The sequence below is a fragment of the Musca vetustissima genome, unplaced genomic scaffold (assembly GCF_032173495.1).
Source record: "Musca vetustissima isolate MV318-11 ecotype Yass unplaced genomic scaffold, APGP_CSIRO_Mvet_v1 utg14086, whole genome shotgun sequence".
Taxonomy (NCBI): domain Eukaryota; kingdom Metazoa; phylum Arthropoda; class Insecta; order Diptera; family Muscidae; genus Musca; species Musca vetustissima.
This window is the reverse complement of record NW_026887531.1, coordinates 354,062-373,027: the sequence shown is the minus strand read 5'-3', so window position 1 is coordinate 373,027 and position 18,966 is coordinate 354,062. Positions and strand designations below refer to the sequence as shown.

Genomic DNA, 18,966 nt, shown 5'->3' with positions numbered 1-18,966 from the left:
AAACTATACATAACAAATATTTCAAATTCAAAACAAGTGGCGCCACACTGTCGCAGGTCACTTACAAAAAAAAAAACAAAAACTCGAAAATATCTACGTCATTTCATGTATGTTATGAAAAATGAAATCTTTTGCAGGTATGATAACTAAACTTTAATTTACACACACACACGCATTCGAATATTTTTTGCAAACAGAAAAAAATTAAAACGAAAATATCTTCTAAGCAAACAATGAAATCCATTTCAAATATCTTACCCGAACACTACTTCCTGTTGTTGTTCTATATGTGTGTGAGTGTGGAACAAAATTTCATTCATAAAATAAATAAAAGAAGCGCAAAAAAAAGAAAGGAAGATACCCCCGAAAAATTATTTGCCATATCAGCCAGCCAGCCAGCCTGCAGCATTACATGTGCGCATTTCTTTATAAAACTTTTGTGTGTGTGTGTGTATGTGCGGGGGCGTATGAGTGTGAGCAAATTGGAAACATGTGTAACAACTTGAACTACCCAACCAACCGTCCAACTCCAGCTACTCTCTACTGGCCTTGTCGTATCCTAAACGCCAACGCATTACAAAATAACAAATAAGTTTTTTGGTCGCCTTCTGCCTTTTGTTTTATTTGTAATTTTTGGTCTTGTAGATTATTTACACAAAGCATGAAACAAACACTCACACACACATACACATTTAGTCACTCACTCGTATACTTAACACATGTTTTGCATTTTCTTATATTTTTCCAATTTTTTCCCATTCTCTGGTGTCTTACACGATTTAACTTTAGACACTTGTTTTCTTCACAGGGTTTTCTACGTCAACTGTTGTAACACTGATGTGTAACTGTATGTATGTGTGTAGTTGCGTGTGTCATTTGTTTGTATAGGGAAAATATAATGACTATTCTGCATTTATGTGGTCTATTTTTATACACCAACAAAAAAATGTATATTACGTGGGTGTTTTAATACGAACTTTGTTTGTGTCGCAAAAAAAAAAATAAATTCTTAACACGTTCAAATATTTGTCTAAGGTTCAGATATGAAATATAAAGATTGATTTGTTTCGAACACAACTTTTTTCGGTTGATTAAAAGGTTTGTCCTAGGACTAAAGCGAATTTTAAAGTAAAATAACAGATATTTGGATTTAAGGTCACAAATTTATATAGTATATATATATAGTCTTTCCAACTGAAATAACTCTACTCGAGGAGTAAAATGAGAGAACAACATATTTGTTAGTCTATAATTTCAAACGATTTCTACATAAATTTAATTGATTTTATTATGCCTCCCTCGAATGAATTTTATTAAAGGGAAATTTTTTTTATTAAAAAACTACTGATATGAAAAAAGCAGCGTATAGGGCAACCAGTAGCAACACGTAATGCGATGGAGAATTTTCGGGAGATAAGGAGGAGAAACGTATTTTCAGAAAAAAGACGAAATAACAAGAAAAACGTGAGCGTTAGCAAATCGAGATGTACAGGAATCAGAATAAAGTCCGAAAATTCTACCAACGGGTAAAACACCAAACCGAAGGCTTTGGTGCAGGCACATCCTCCTGTGGAGATGAAGAGGGAAACCTGGTGAAATATACAGATAGCGTGCTGAGGATCTGTAAGGAGCATTTTGAAAAACTTCTGGTATCAAATAGTAGCGGTGAAGAGGATAACCCACAACCAATAATAGATTACGGTATAGAGTGTATACCACGTAGCCAAGATGAAGTCAGAATAGCCATCAATCGGCTGAAGAATAATAAAGCAGCAGTTGCCGATGGGTTACAAGCCGAACTATTCAAGACTGGTGGTCATGCACCAGCTGATTAGTACAATTTGGCTAGAAGAATGCATGCCCAATGACTGGAACCTCAGCATACTGTGTCCCGTGCACAAAAAAGGAGACAATACGATATGTATCAACTATAGAGGAATAAATCTCCTTCCCATCGCATATAAATTGCTATGCAGCGTACTGTGTGAACGACTGAAGCCAATGGTCAATGACATTACTGGACCATACCAATTCAGCTTCAGGCCTGGCAAATCCACCATTGAACCGATTTCCACTCTGCGCCAAATCCTTGAAAAAAAAATCCACGAAAAACATATCGACACATTCCACCTATTCGTCGACTATAAAGCCGCATTTGACAGCCCTATCCTTTCAGAGGTGTATATAGCCATGTCTGCGTTTGGCATTCCTACAAAATTAATTCGGCTATGCAGGATAAATTTAACGGTTAAAATCGGAAAGGACCTCTCGGAGCCATTTAATACCGAACGAGGATTCAGACAAGGTGATAGTTTGTCGTGTGACCTTTTTAACATCCTGCCGGAAAGGGCATACGAGTGGCAAAAGTGAATGTTACTCGCCTACGCCGATGACATCGACATAATGGGTCGAACATTGAGAGCGGTAACAGCCACCTTTGAACAAATTGAGAAGGAGTCTGCCAAAGTTGGTCTGGCAGTAAACGGCGAGAAGACTAAAATGATGGTATCAACGCGCAAGACGTCCGCAAGACGTCCGCAAGACTCGGACCAACTGTGAAACTTGAGAACTACAGCTTCGAGGTAGTCAAAGATTTTATATACCTTGGTACTGCCATAAATAAAACGAATGGCATTAGTTTTGATAGTGATGGCCAACCGATGCTATTATGGTCTGAGCAAACAACTCAAAAGCAAAGGCACCTCCCGCCAGACCAAACTCACACTTTACAAGACGCTGATACCACCTGTGCTGTTACTGCATGGGTTTTTTGAGAGAAAAATTATCCGAATCTGCGTTGACGGTGAATATCGCCGTCGAATGAACCATGAGTTGTACCAGCTATTCTCGGACATCGACATTGTATTGAGCTGCAGCGACTACGTTAGCTAGGTCATGTTGTGAGAATGGATGAAGATGCTCCAGCCTAGAAGGTATGTAAAAGCGAACGCAGAAGGGGAAGGCCACGAATAAGATGGAAAGATCAAATGGAAGACAACATTGTCGAAAATGGTCTTTCAAATTGGAAACAGGACTATAAAAGGCGTAGATTTTTTTTCAAGGACTATAAAGGTGTAGATTTCTTAAATATTTTTTTTCAAGGACTATAAAAGGAGTAGATTTTTTAAATATTTTTTTGGACTTTTTAAATAATAAATAATAGAAGGCGAAGATTTTTTAAATTAAGCGCACGTTTATGAACTGAATTGCCTGTAATATTTTAATATTGTATTCTCATTGACCAGAAAATCTGTCCACTAAAAATGATAAATATTAAACCAAGTTTCAGGATAGACCCATGCATCTGTAGCCCCATTCCGGTTTTCAACGGAATTGTATATAATTTAATATTATGGATTTTCATTGGGTGTCAAATCTCCCTGCCAAAATTTATCAATATTGACACAAATTCCAAATTCAGCACCTCCAAATTTTTGGTATTGTGAGGATTTCATAAACGCTCATCAAACAAATTGGCGGTAAAAATATTTACTTTTTGTTGTGATACATTATTTCTACAAAAAAGTTATTAATCTCGTTCCCTATTTTGGTCATTGTCCCCATATAGCGGTTCTCCCAATTTTCGGTGTTTTGAGAATTTTTTTCCAGTTCAAAGTTTTAGTCCGATGTTCCAACATGAGTGTCTTAATTTGGTATTTAATTTTCTCCCTCTGAAATTTACCATGAAATAGGCCGCTTATAATTATCCGGATCGGTTCTTGGTATTTAAATATTTACCTTATTAAGATTACAAAAAATAGTCCTCAACGACATTTTAATTGTTAATTGCAAGTACGTTGAATACGTGATGTTAGCAAACCAAAAATATGAAGGAATCTCCATAAAAAATCCACAATATACTCACAAAATTTAATTTCAAACCTTCTAAAGACAATTCAAACATTTTGTCATGAAAAATAGTTCATTTATTTCCCACATAGGTGTAAATGTGTGCTAATTACGTTCACTTACCCACTGCCTTGTTGCTCTATATCCGTATTTTCCTATGACGTTCGCGCCGTCTGCCACAATTTGTTTTTATTTTATTTTTGTTGTTGTTATAATTACTGCATTTAGATAACAAAAAAAAAATGTCCAAGTGATACACATAGCCAGGTGATAGGCCATGGACACTTCTCTGTTGCCTTTTGTCTCTCAAAAAACGTTTAATTTTATCACACAATTCTGAATGCGTCACTACTGCTTTGACTTTGCTATTATAAGTGCGTAGATGTGTGTGTGTGTCTGTGTGTACGAGTTTCCACAAGGAATACAATTCGTAGAAATCAACAACATTAGCAAGTTGTTTTTTTTGTTCTGTGGAAAATGAGCTATGGTCTTCTTGTGTAGATGATAATCACCAGAGAACGTATGCATCATACGCCAGGGTGATAACAAGCAGGATAATAATGATAACGATTGCTTTTTAGCCTTTTTCAACGTAAACAAATTAGGGATGACAACGAGGGGACTCAATTTGTTCTGAGAATATAGGTTTTAAAATTTCGTATTTAAATTCTGGTAAGTGACTTTTTTTATGACTGGAGAAAAACAATTTTGGCGCCTTAATAAAAAAGTATAATATATGAACTATTTTTAAAATCTTCACATCCTTGCCTTTATAGATGCTCAAAATTATCCTGTATTTAAGATGGATTGCAAAATATTTAATAATAATGACTACCGATACAGTTTAATTTATGAATGGCTTAAACATATTAAGACGTAAAATTTTCAAAATCCCTCTCATTAGACATCCCTAATCCGCTTCTTGTGCATGATTATTTGTATAAAAATTCTTGGAAATCATTTGAAGGATTACAAAGGCCAGTCATTATCGTTGCCATAATATTATGTTTATTTATTTTTGTTTCCATAAAATTGTTAGGAAAATTATTGTCATTCAAAGAAAGATACATATTTAAGACCGGTTAAAATGTATATAACATTTTGAATAAAGAATACAAAATAAAACAAATTATTCAAAATCATTCTGTCCCCAGTTTTGTGTTGATGTTTTTATACCCTTCACCACACTGTGTGTGCATATGTTTGTAACAGGCAAAAGGTATCGAGATAGACCCATGGTTCCTTTTGAGAATATGCATAGAATCACTTTCTGAGTCGATTTATTCATGTCCGTCCGTCCGTCCGTCTGTTGATGTTAAATTGTAAACAAAGTGTACAGGTCGCATTTATGATCCGATTTGGATGAAATTTGACACAGCTCACTTATTTGGCCCAAGGACGAACCCTATTGGAATTGGGAAAAATCGGTTCAGATTTAGATATAGCTCCCATATATAGTTTCGCCCGATTTTAGGTAAATGGTGTACCAAAGTCCTTATATATCTTTCGATTTACACCAAATTTGGAATAGCGTACTGAATTAGGAGTGGTATGATGTGTGCTAAGTCTCGTGCAAATCGGTTCAGATTTAGATATAGCTCCCATATATAGCTTCGGCCGATTTTACGTAAATGGTGCACCAAAGTCCCTGAAAATCATTTGATTTGCACGAATTTTGGCATAGTGTATTGAATTAAGTCTAGAATAACGTGTACTAATTTTCGTGAAAATCGGTTCAGATTTAGATATAGCTCCCATATATAGTTTCGGCCGATTTTAGGTAAAAGGGTCACCAAAGTCCCTGAAAATCATTTCATTTTCACGATTTTTTACAAAGTGTATTGAATTAAGTCTAGAATGATGTGTGCTAAGTTCGTGAAAATCGGTTCAGATTTAGATATAGCTCCCATATATAGTTTCGTCCGATTTTATGAAAATGGTGAACCAAAGTCCCTGAAAATCATTCGAGTGATGAAGGGTATCATATAGTCGGCCCAGTCCGACTTTACTACATTCCTTACTGGTTTAATTCTCATATCCACACTGCAAGAATCTACTAAATTAGCCGAGTAAAAATGGGAATTGTGTTAATTTTGAATTATTGTCATCTAATTTTGACATTTTTATTACTTTTCCGTACCAGAACTTTTCGTATTATTATTTTTATATATTTCCCAGGTACTAACTTTACGATTAAAAAGTACTGGAATGGAACAATTGTGTTAACTTTTTACATGGTATAATTATATTGGGGATGGCAGAATTGAAAATTATATAGAGTCGACTATTATTGATGCACCCCATCAATGAAAATATATTTATGTTGGGCACTTAAATATTTTATGATCTATGATCTGTGTAAATTATGTTCATATTTTTATGAAAATAGGGGTTTCTAAACAATTGAAAACTTAAAACATACAAATGTCGATTTCTTGTTTTTGAGAATCCAACCAATTTTTTTAGAATAATGTGGTGTACTAGTAATTTTCTAATTAGAGTAATTCGAAACTAAACCAATAAAAAAATCGTTTGAAAAACGTGCACAAATTCCCAACATACCTAATATTGGGTGTACCGTTATATGGGGGTCATTTGGTATACAGATTTAACATCCAATGAGAATCAAAAGTATAAAAACAACATTTGATCCGTTTTATGGGGTCTACCTTGAAACGTTGGCCCCTATTGATTTTCTACCCAAAGAGAATCCAAAATATTAACTTACAACCAATTCCTTATCCTTATATAGGAGACTACCCAATTTGGCTACCAAAACGTTTCCAAAATGCCGTCATATGGGGGCTATACCAAAATATGCACCGATATATCCCATTTTAGATACCAAAAATCCTACAAGTAGTAGCAATGTATGTGCAAAATTTCGAGTTATACAAATTTCACCAGGGGACTTTCTTAATTACTTAGCTAGCTTGTGTCAGGACTTTCGTTCCATAAGCCGAGCTTAAAAAAGATTTCCAGGCGTGTCGGTCTTTTGCGCAGTTTTTCCAATTTGAAAGACCATATTCGGCAATGTTGTCTTCCACTTGATCTTTTCATCATATTCGTGGCCTTCCCCTTCAGCTGGTTTGCTTTTATATGTCTTTTGGACTGGGGCGTCTTCATCCATTTTCACAACATAACCTAGCCAACGTAGTCGCTGCAGCTCAATACGTCTAACAATGCCGATGTCCGAGAATAGGGACTTTCAATCATATTAAATATTTACATAAATCAGTGAACGGAGTAGTATAGTCGGACGCGGCCGACCATACGATGCCCTACACAACTACCACTGAACTCTAACATTCTGCGGGATGTTTATTTCGAGCCTGGACAATATTTCGTGATATTTGCACCCTCTTGACCGAGTATAGATCAACAGCACCTCTTCCTAACACAGACATTTTCCGAATTCCATTCACCGTGGGTTTTGTTGTGATGTTCGGCTTGTGGCCTATAGATCGACTCGAAAAAAAATAACACAAAAAAATAAGTTTTCGGTCCACATCATCCCATATATTTTATGTGATCATCACCAACAATTATAGGTGTTGTCCTTATCCTCTTGGAAAATTTTAAAGCGATCAGCGCTATATTTCTGCCCTCTAATGTTAATGGGTTACTGAATAATATTTGAATACGTATACACCTATAAATATTTAAGTTTAACTTCCATATCCGAGTACATACGACAATATAATTTGTATCAAATTAAAGGTCAACCACTCCTCTTGAATATATACTGTCAACTTTTCGGGTCTATGTCCTTCAGGAGTAAATATATACGCCATAAAATGGCGAAAAGTCATGATCCATTTGCCCCGTTAAATAATGACCGATCTTTATCGAAACAGGCATTCTAATTCTTAGGCCCGATCAAAATTATTAATTTGACCCGCTAAATAATGATCTACCTTTATTAAAACAGGCATGCCGATTCTTTGGCCCGATCAAATCTATTTATAGAACGATTTTTTATTAAATTGTATTTTTAATCGCTAACATTATTTTCTGCGGAATAAGAAGTTATTTCGAAACATAGAGAATATTGTCTAAAATCCGTGAAATCCCTATTTTCTATTTTCATATTTAAAAAAAAAATACTGTAAATTTGTTTCATGGAGTTTTATATAAATATTAAATTTTATTTATATTTTATTATTATTTAAAAAATATATTTTTTTATTTCATCTTAATAATATTAAAAATATTGTTACGTAAATGCAGTTTGCAGAATCTAGCAGCTGTTAATTAAACCACACAAAACCCATATCTTTGACACTCAAAAATTGTATCGAATATTTCAACGATTTTACGTGGGCATATGGTTTGGAAATGAAAAATAGGGACATTCATAGACATACATCCTACACACAATTAATTTGCACCATATATACCAATCTCCTCCCAAAATTAAAATCAGTGCCTAGATATCACAGCTCAGCACTTATACACACATACACACACACACACACATTTAGGCCGTCACAATTGTGACGACGATGATGATAGCCAAAAAAAAACGAATTGAAGAACGACGGCGACGACGAACTTTAAAAATCAATCGTAACTGGGGATTTTTATGAATGAAAATTTTTTAGCAAACACACATACATATATGTATGTGTATATATATACACACTCACACATAAAATGAGAGAAAATGAACAAACAAGAGACGTCATGTCCCGGGTAATAATTTCTGAGCCAAGCAGCTGGATTTTTCAGTTTTTTTTTTGCTTATTTTGAACTTACCTTTGTTCAGAGATTTGAGACTACCACTGGAACTGCTGCTGCTGCCAAGGGCATTGAACATTTTTTGAGAATTTTGATGATTCTGTTGGGCATTGGATGCCAATTCGGAATTTTGTACCAAAACAGATGTTGGCACCGAAGCAACAGTTGCTATTAAGGCCAATGCCAAATAAAGCCTTAGGCTAGATTCCGGTTGTGAATGGTAATGCATTTTGTTTTTATTTTTTAATATTTTTATGATTTAAATAATTTTTAATTCTTCTTTGAAAAGTTCACTTTGAAAGTTTTTTTTTCACTTTTCAACACTTGTTTTGGGCACAAAAATATTTTTTTTTAGTTTTTTTATTTTATTTTTTTAACTTTTTGGTTCGTTTCGTTTTGGGTGATTCTGCTTATTTTTTGAAGAGTTCGTTCGAAGAGGATATGTTTACAGCACCAGAGTCCTGAATGAACTGCTAAAATATTTAACAAAGCAACAGTTTTTATTGTCTTCTTGGCCTCAATTTTATTTTTGTTGTACCTATACCTATCGTGCCGAGCCGCCTGCCGCCACCGCACACTCACACAAAGCTTGTTGCTGTTGTCGTCGTCGTTTTTTCCCAGCTCGCTTTCGTTTCAAATTCATTCACAGTTCAGTATTTGTAACACACGAAGTTAGGAAGGTAGATAACTTGGCCAGTACCATACCCAGACAGGGCACACACACAACCACCCACCCACCGAGCCACCCACAACAGCCTCTTCAAAAAAAGGAAGAAGAAGAAAGGAAAACAACATCCCCGGCCAAAAAAACAATCCACAATCGAAGAGCAAACAAGAAGAAGACGAAGATGAAGGCATTAGCATCAGCAGTAGTAACACCAACTGCTGCTGTTCCTGCTGATGTTGATGCTGCAGCATGGCTCATTTTTACTTGGAGCCAGCTCTGTTATCTACGTCATTGATGGGCCTCTGATTATAAATACAAAAGAGAAAATTTCCCCGCCTCAATGAAAATTGTTGTTTGTATTTCAGAATACCCTGGCCCGAAATGGTGTTGAGCCTTAACAGCTTACCGCACAAATAGACAGCAGACACACACACACAGGGACACAATTCGAAATCAAGCACGTAAAGAGTGTATCGTCATTTAGTTCCTTGCCCCGCCACCACTTGTTTGCACATTTGATTGCCAAGGTAAAATATTGGGGTAACATATTTTGGTCGGAAAGCCGGATTTTGGAAATATTTTTTTTTAAATATTTTTTGAATCTGATTCTAGGACATAGGCCTGGATTTTTTAAATATATTTTTTGAAGCAGATTCAAGATCATAGGCGTGGATTTTTTAAATATATTTTTGATTCCGATTCAAGATCATAGGCGTGGATTTTTTAAATATATTTTTGATTCCGATTCAAGGTCCTAGGCGTGGATTTTTTAAAGCATATTTTTTTCAACCAAAATCCAGGCTATAGGCGTGGATTTTTTAAAGCATATTTTTCAACCAAAATCCAGGCTATAGGCGTGGATTTTTTAAAGAATATTTTTTAGATTCCGATTCAAGGTCATAGTCGTGGATTTTTAAAGAATATTTTTAGATTCCGATTCAAGGTCATAGGCGTGGATTTTTTAAAGAATATTTTTTAGATTCCGATTCAAGGTCGTAGGCGTGGATTTTTTAAAAAATATTTTTTTAGATTCCGATTCAAGGTCATAGGCGTTGATTTTTTAACGAATATTTTTTAGATTCCAATTCAAGGTCGTAGGCGTGGATTTTTTAACGAATATTTTTTAGATTCCAATTCAAGGTCATAGGCGTGGATTTTTTAAAGCATATTTTTTCAACCAAAATCCAGGCTATAGGCTTGGATTTCTAAAGAACAATTTCTCAAGCAACATCAAGGCCAGATGCGTGGATTTTTAAAGAATATTTTTTTCATTTACATCAGGCCTAAAGGCGTGGATTTTTAAAGAATATTTTTTCCATTTACATCAGGTCTAAAGGCGTGTATTTTTAAAGAATATTTTTTCCAGCCACCCTCCACCATAATTTGTATATACTTTGGTCGGTTAAAAAATGAAAATGGCAACCCTTTAGATTTACGTCGTTGTTTATCATTATCATTATGCCAAAGATATAGACATACATACACTCGTATGTATGTATCTGTATGCACAATTGCTCCTTGATGCTTACGGTACTTGGATGTGTGTCTGGGTATATGCCTCAACTTTATAAAGCTACTGGAACATATGGTGGGCCGGTATCGGAGACATGCGCATTCGCACCATTTTTGGCCTAAAACTTTTGGGTTAAATTGTGTATTGACCCCCCTAAAAACAGAATACTGTAGGTTGTTGTCTATACTATATACCAGTGTGCATTTACCTTACCTTTCTGGCAATGGTCGGATGAATGAATGAAATAATGTTATGATGCATACAATTGTTGGGGTATCTTGTTTTTTCCATGATGCAATTGTCAAAGCTTTACAAAAAGAACAAAACAACTTTGTCGTCCACTTGGAAAATTTTGTCGGCCGATTGGAAGCTTCCAAATAGATATAGGATATCTATTTGATATCCTACACGGATTCTTGATGTTGTTTAAAAAAATCTTTAAAAAGTCCACGTTTGTGGCCTTGATGTTGTTTAAAAAAATCTTTAAAAAGTATACGCCTGTGGCCTTGATGTTGTTTAAAAAAATCTTTAAAAAGTCCGCGCCTCTGGCCTTGATTTTGTTTAAAAAAATCTTTAAAAAGTCTTCGCCTGTGCCTTGATGTAGGTTGAGAATTTCATTTCTTCAAAAAATTTACGCCTCTGGGATTATGTTCGAAAAAAATTTCTTTAAAAATCCACGCCTCTGGCCTTGATGTTGTTTGGAAAATTGTTTTTTTTTTAATCCACGCCTCTGGCCTTGATGTTGTTTGAGAAATTGTTCTTTAAAAAAATCCACGCCTCTGGCCTTGATGTTGTTTGATTTTTTTTAAATCCACGCCTCTGGCCTTGATGTTGTTTGAATTTTTTTTTTAATCCACGCCTCTGGCCTTGATGTTGTTTGATTTTTTTTAAATCCACGCCTCTGGCCTTGTTGTTGTTTGAAATATTTTATTTAAAAAATCCACGCCTCTGGCCTTGATCTTGTTTGAAAAATTTTATTTAAAAAATCCACGCCTATGGCCTTGATCTTGTTTGAAAAATTTTATTTAAAAAATCCACGCCTCTGGCCTTGATCTTGTTTGAAAAATTTTATTTAAAAAATCCACGCCTATGGCCTGGATGTGTTTGAAAAAATTTATTTAAAAAATCCAAGCCTCTGGCCTTGATTTTATTTGATGTTGCTTGAGAATTTTTTTCATTAAAAAATCCACGCCTCTGGCCTTTATGTTGTTTGAGAATTTTTTTCTTGAAAAATCCACGCCTCTGGCCTTGATGTTGCTTGAGAATTTGTTTCTTTAAAAAATCCACATCTCTGGTATTGATGTTGCTTGAGAATTTTTTTCTTTAAAAAATCCACGCCTCTGGCCTTGATGTTGTTTGAAAAAAATTTATTTAAAAAATCCATGCATCTGGCCTTGCTGTTGTTTGAAAAAAATTATTTAAAAAATCCACGCCTCTGGCCTTGATGTTGCTTGAGAAGTTGTTCTTTAAAAAATCCACGCCTCTGGCCGTGATGTTGTTTGGAAAAAATATAATTTTTTACTTTATAAAGTCCTTGCTTCTTCCTTGTTCTCCTTTAATTTCACAGGGATAAAAACACAACTAAAAAATAAATAGTTAGCTAATACAATAGCTAATACAACAATAAATAGTTCTTTAAAAATCCATGCCTCTGGCGTTGATGTTGCTTGAGAATTTTTTTCTTTAAAAAATCCATGCGTCTGGCCTTGGTGTTGTTTGAAGAAAATCCACGCCTATGGCCTTGATGTTGCCTGAGAATTTTTTTCTTTCAAAAATCCACGCCTCTGGCCTTGATGTTGCTTGAGAATTTTTTTCTTTAAAAAATCCATGCCTCTGGCGTTGATGTTGCCTGAGAATTTTTTTCTTTCAAAAATCCACGCCTCTGGCCTTGATGCTTGAAAATTCTACTCCTATGGTTATGATGTTGCTTGGAAAAATATCTTCTATTTTACATTATACAATTCTTGCCTCTTCTTTGTCCTCCTTCAATTTCCCAAGGATAAAAAAAACACAACTAATTATTTTTTTAATTTGGTTGTTTAATATATGTATATATTTTCTCTACAATGGATTTAGTTTTTTTTTTTTTTTGGTCTACAAATTCATATTCCATAATACAGCAATAGAATGTGTTAAGGTAAATATTTTATTGTGTGTGTGTACAGTACAGAGATTATACATTATCAATAGGGGGTATTGTTTTTCATTTTTTGTTTTTCTTTTATTGTGTTGTAATTACTTATCATTTGTAGCATTTATTAGTTTGTCATAATACACTATAAGTATGACAAATATATTTTTTAATTTTTGTTTGGGGTTTAGCAACAAAATAAAAAATGTAATAAATATTTTCCGTATACTTGTAAAGGGATACAGAGACAATTACACAGATTTCAATAACTTGATTTACAATAGATTTTTTATAAACAATTTTTTATGTATAGTTTTTTTAACTTGTGTAATTTATGTTGATGTGATGTAATAAAAAATATATTTGTAGGGAGAGAAAAAAGAAACTAGTTTTAAAAATATATATATCTTACAAACGGAATAAACTCTACTATATAAAAATATATAGATGGACATATAAGGGATTCTGTTAGCTATAAATATAGGAATTAAGAGGGGAAAGGGGGAAATTTAACATAAAACATATATATAGAGGAGGAATTATATCTTATTTGAGGGATATTGGAAGCGCTCTGAGCTAATTGGTTAATGTATGTGACAGCTTACATACCTATTAACATTGAATTTTTTATTTTTTTTTTTTCAAAAAACAAAACAAAAAATATATATTTAATAAAAAAAATGAATATTAATCTACGTCTTACTACTTATTCTCAATGTTGAGATGATTTTAAAATCATGGGACCTTAACTTCTGATCTTCATACAACCGCAAAGGATTTGACATTTGATGACTATATTTGGTTCATATCCTGTCATTAAAAATCTATTTATTCAGTTGCCTTTAAATCTGGATTTTAAGTACCACTTTCCTCTGAAAAAACTCTTATTTTATAAGGTTTTTTGTTTCTCTCTTGTAATCTATTAAAGAATAAGCATTTGTATATGTTAATAAAAAAGTAACTACAGTGCTGTTGCTAATAACTTCTTTACACTTGTAATTGATGGGTGTATGCGTGTGTCCAAAATAACAATAGCCTTGCATCCTCTGATTACGTTAATTTTGCACCATCATCCAATGTTTGGACAATATGTTTTGACACTATGGCGGTTGCCTCACTGGCATTGGGTATTAGAAAACGATCCATATCGGTAATGAGCAGACCATCACCATCAGGGAAACCATATTTGAATGTTATCAAATCACGATGTCGTTTCTTGGCTGTAATCTTAACAATACTAGCCAATGGTCGTCGTACAATAATCTGGGCCTGTCCGCGCGGTAACTCACGCAGCACAATCAAATGTGTGGGTGTTATTATCAAATGTGAATCGTACATATAACCATTCATATGGACCTCCTGACACTTGAAAGCATTCATAATATCTGGTGACTTCAGATAATTATTTAACGTTACAATTTCTTTACTATCACCGGGTAATTTTGTGGCAGCATTTGCTGCCGATTCTTTGCCATCATCCAAAGAATGCGGGCCCGCCTCAAAATCACCATCGTGATCATCATCAATACTGAATACTGGGGCCACATTGCGATAACGTTTGCCATTTCTTTCCGCAGCCGATACATGTCTCTGCTGTACAGGCATTTGATTTACATGATTGTTGGCATCTCCTGTCGGCGTTCCGGCTGTATTAGCACCATTTGTGGGATTCACAATAATATCCATTAGTTTACCCTTGACCTCGGCCGTTTTAAATTTCATTACTTGGGAGAAACGATTAAAGAAATCTGAAGAACTTCCACCTTGTTTCGATGCCGAATCACGTTTTGCCTGTTGCCCCGATTTTTGTCGCATTTGCACTCCCTCAAACAATGATCCGGTACTACTGCGTGTACATACCAGACATTTTTTCGGTTCATGATCTTCCAAACAATCGGCCATATGATCACCAAAATAATCATGAATAGCATTATAGCCACCGCTAAGCAACGAAACATATTTGGTATTTTTCTGTAGAAATGAAGCCACAACCATATGTGTATATTGATCCTCTTCCACACGGCCGCTACCCATAAAACATAAATGTTCACCGCCGGCATTTGAATTGGCCTCTATGGATTGTCGCTGAGCCGAGAGTAGGCCCTGTACGGCTGTGGCAAAGGCCACAGGTTCTTGTAGCATTAGATTGCAATCTAAATGGAAGGCAGTTGATAAATGACCGGCATTATATTGTTCAGCTGGACGACAATCAACCAAAAAGAAGCGCACCGCCTCCGTGGAGCTGAGGTCAATTGAAGAATTCTCAACAAGTTCGTAAACCGAGACGGGGAGACAGAGGGCCTGGAAAAGGGGAGATTAGAAAATGTATTAAAGTGGAATATACGGATATTATATATGGTTTATTTTTAAAAAAAATCCACGCCTCTGGTCACGATGTTGCTTGTTTAAAAAATCCACCCCTAAGGCCTTGATGTTGCTTGAGAAATTGTTCTTTAAAAACTCACGCCTCTGGCCTTTATGTTGCTTGAAAAATATTTTCTTTAAAAAATCCACGCCTAAGGCCTTACTCTTAAAAATCCAGCCTTGATGTTGTTTGAAAAAAATACACATCTAAATATTGACCTTGCTTGAAGATTATGATTCGATTACAAACAAGTCGTCTACCCTCAAAAGTTTATCCACTTGGAATCCCTCCACTCACCTGTGACACTGAACACTCCTCCGGCGTTCCTTTCTCATTCTGCTTCCCATACAATGCCTTCAAGAAATCCGTCTTAAATGAACTCGGTGTCTTCATTGAATAATATTGAGCCAAGAGACAAAAATCCACAACATCGTCAGGTTCCAAAGCACACGGCATATTGGAGAGGAATTCAACAATTTGCTCTTTGGGTGCATCTTTTAAAGCCAGAATTTGTTCACGACCATTTATCAATATGATTAGACCCAAAAAGAATACCAAAAATGGATCGGCATGTTGGAAATATAAATCCCACATTGATAAGATCACCGAAAAACTGCACGAAGAAGCAAACAGACATTGAAACCATTGTTGCGAATATAGATCTGGAGAGATTTTCTTGGTGTCCAACATGGTGCACAACTCTGGATCATGATACAATATAAGCAGGCGAAAGACATGGAATACATTTCCCTTGGGTTTACAACCTTTCGGTATGTAGGTATCACGTATGGCTTCGAAGAGATTGTACGTTTCCGAACGATTCAATTTTAATGCCAACAGGGGCAACAACAACTCAATCCAACCATTATCTGTTTCATATTGTAAATTGCGATTTTTACAATAAAATGTCAATATCGATTCCAAATCCGATAGCACCGAGACCTTATCTTCGTCATCGTTTCCGATGCGTTCCAACATCTTTTGACAGTCTTCCCTTAGCTGATTTTGAAAGGGCAAATCGTAGATTTCATTGAACAGTGACATTTGATCACTTTTGTGGCGCACATCCAGACACACTTGCCAGACGTCTGGGCGCAAGGCCTCTGGCAGGGATTTGCCTTGGCAAATGCCATAGATGTCATTGACATTGCAGTCATCCAGCAAGGCGGATTCCAATTCAATGAGCCTGTAATGGAAAAAAGAAGAAAATCGGTAAGCATGATACAAATAGATCACTTCATTATTAAAAATTCCAATCGGAAATGACTCACAGCCAACCAACCAGTCTGTCTGTCGCTCTGATTGGAATTTCTAGGCCAAGAAAATTCTGATTTCTTTATCTGTTTTATTTTTTTCTTGGCCCCACAAATTGCAACACACATTAGTGAAACAGATGATAGTTAAGGTAAATGCGTGCCTGTGTGTGTGCTGGTGGCAATAGATAAGGAACTTTTTTTTACTATTTGCCCTTTTATTCGCCATGAATATTTTGATATTCTTGGCCAACAAACAACACATCTCCCACTGCGTTTACCCTTCATCGTCGTCGTCGCCACCACTTACCATAAATTGTCATCCATTCTTTATTGCTTGCTATTCCTTTGCCTCTGTTTTCGTTTCCCCAAATTGTCTTATTGGACAAAACAAATCTTTGTTTACGCGAGTCGAGCAGAAGTTTGTTGTTATTGTTTGCCGTTCTAATTAATAAAGGGACGTTAAAATATTTCTAAAATTAACAAATACAAAAAAAACCTATTGTGAGACGTAGACTCTGTCGTGTATTTTGATGTTTTTTTTTCTGTAAAGAAAAAAAAATAGTTTGACGTAAGCTTGTCAAAAGTTTATGTTTAGATTTTTCGGATCTGGCAATGCTGCACGTTTATAAACTGTCAGTGATGGAACTTTTGTGTATGGGCCGTTAGTTAGAAATAAAATAGTGAAATGTAACGTAACGTACGCAATGAAATAAAATAGAGAGAACAATATAAAATATAAATTAATTAAGATTCTCTCTAATGTATGTATATGTTTTTTGTATACAATAATTCCACAAAAACATATGAAGATCATTTCCTCTGTTTCCGAGCTACAGTGCATTAAAATTAAATTAATTTTTTTTCAGCCGATGTCATATTTCTGTTGGGCAACTATTGTGAATTTCAACATATTATAAAGCATAATTATACTGCCGTTTGTTACACATCGAAATATCAGCATAAAGTTCGATTATGGCATCTTACAATGTTTGACATAGAGAAATTTTGTAACCCCTCATTATTCGGTATTTAGGTAGTTTAAGTCTGCTTTTCCACAGGCAGATTTTTATTTGGCAAATTTTTTATTTTCTCATTTGAAATTTTCGCTTGCTTTTCCATTAGCAAATTTTTCTTTGCCAAATTTGCGAATCAAAATACAAAAGCAAGAAAATAAAAGTCAAAAGTGTTTGCATTTTAAAGATTTTTTTAATATTTTATTTCTTTTTTATATATTTTATTATATAAATTACAAAAATTAAAAATTAAATTTCACTTGCACAAATTAAAGCAACAGGTTTGTAAACAAAAGCCGGCTGTGTGTCAGTAAAGCGAATAGGTTCAAAAGGAAATGTCAACAAAATTGTTTTCAACGAACAGAGCAAAGCAGAATTTGCGTGTACGGCAAATTCTGAACAGGCAAATTTTTGTTTTTCTTCCTCCACCCCTCTCGCCTACAAACTCAGTATTTGCCAAATAAAAATTTGCCTGTGGAAAAGCAGACTAAGATACAGAATCAGCTGTAATTTGGTATTCAATTTTCAGATCCTCCTACGAAAAATGACCAATACTGACATATGTTTCGGGGTAACTCCCATATAACGGTACCCCCCAATATTCGATATTTTTATGGTTTTGGACACATGTTTCCACCTAATTGGTTGTGTTTTGTTATTTTGCATTTTACCGGATTGTGTTAACCCAGTAAGTTTTAATTGTCAATTTCCTTACATATCTGTCAAATAAATCCTCATAAAGAAGGTTAACCCTGCAAAAAGTTATAATAGTACGTTTACATTAAACCGGATTTGGTTAACCTAGTGGGTTTCAATTGTCAATTCATTTGCATATATGTCAAATAAATCCTCATAAAGAAGGTTAACCCGGTAAAAAGTTCTAATGTTTATGCCGTTTAATATACATATCGTTTTACGGTATGGTAGTAAATCTTCATATTAAATATTATCAATATTGGTCCACCACTCATATAAATCTACACCCCTTAAGATCGGTTTTTTAGAGAGCTAGAGCAAGTATGTCAACCAATTTGGGAGTAATTTAATATTGATATATTTGATATTGATATAAAACCACAAAAAATCCGATTCTTTTTCGGTATTAAACGATTTTTCTTAGGGGAAAATGTCCCGTTTACGTTTTCCAACTACATACTTAGCTGGCTTTTGACAGAACATTGGTTTCATAAGCCGAGCATAAAAAAATATTTTTCCAGGTACGTTAGTCTTTTGCGCAGTTCTTCCAATTTGTAAGATCATGTTCGGTAATAATGTCTTCCACTTGATCTTTCCATCAGATTCGTTACCTTCATTTTCTGTGTGAACTAACACTTGGCTGTTTGGTGTGCAGAGTGGCAATTCTGTTTACATTTGGATCTCGTTGACCTTTTCCAGTATGATTTTAAACGACAAACTGTCACCTTGTCTGACT

At 34.9% G+C, this 18,966-nt stretch overlaps 2 protein-coding genes across 2 annotated transcripts in view; one reads left to right on the top strand and one right to left on the bottom strand.

The window, feature by feature from the left end:
* The window catches only part of LOC133335089 (eukaryotic translation initiation factor 3 subunit I), a 293,205-nt gene that overhangs the window by 47,231 nt on the left and 227,008 nt on the right, over positions 1-18,966 (top strand). The gene's annotated exons all lie outside the window — the stretch shown is intronic.
* Positions 13,951-16,876, bottom strand: LOC133335073 (TBC1 domain family member 23). Its single transcript, XM_061543379.1, has 3 exons — positions 16,829-16,876; positions 15,563-16,451; positions 13,951-15,201 (listed from the first exon to the last, which is right to left on the bottom strand). Exons 1-3 carry the CDS (start codon positions 16,843-16,845, stop codon positions 13,951-13,953), a joined length of 2,157 nt encoding a protein of 718 aa, XP_061399363.1. The 5' UTR covers positions 16,846-16,876.

Bases quoted from the DNA above. Each gene is read 5' to 3' on its own strand.
- LOC133335073 (XM_061543379.1), bottom strand. The intron at 15,202-15,562 runs GTGAGTGGAGGG...CCCCTTTTCCAG, and splicing joins AGGAGTGTTCAGTGTCACAG to GCCCTCTGTCTCCCCGTCTC.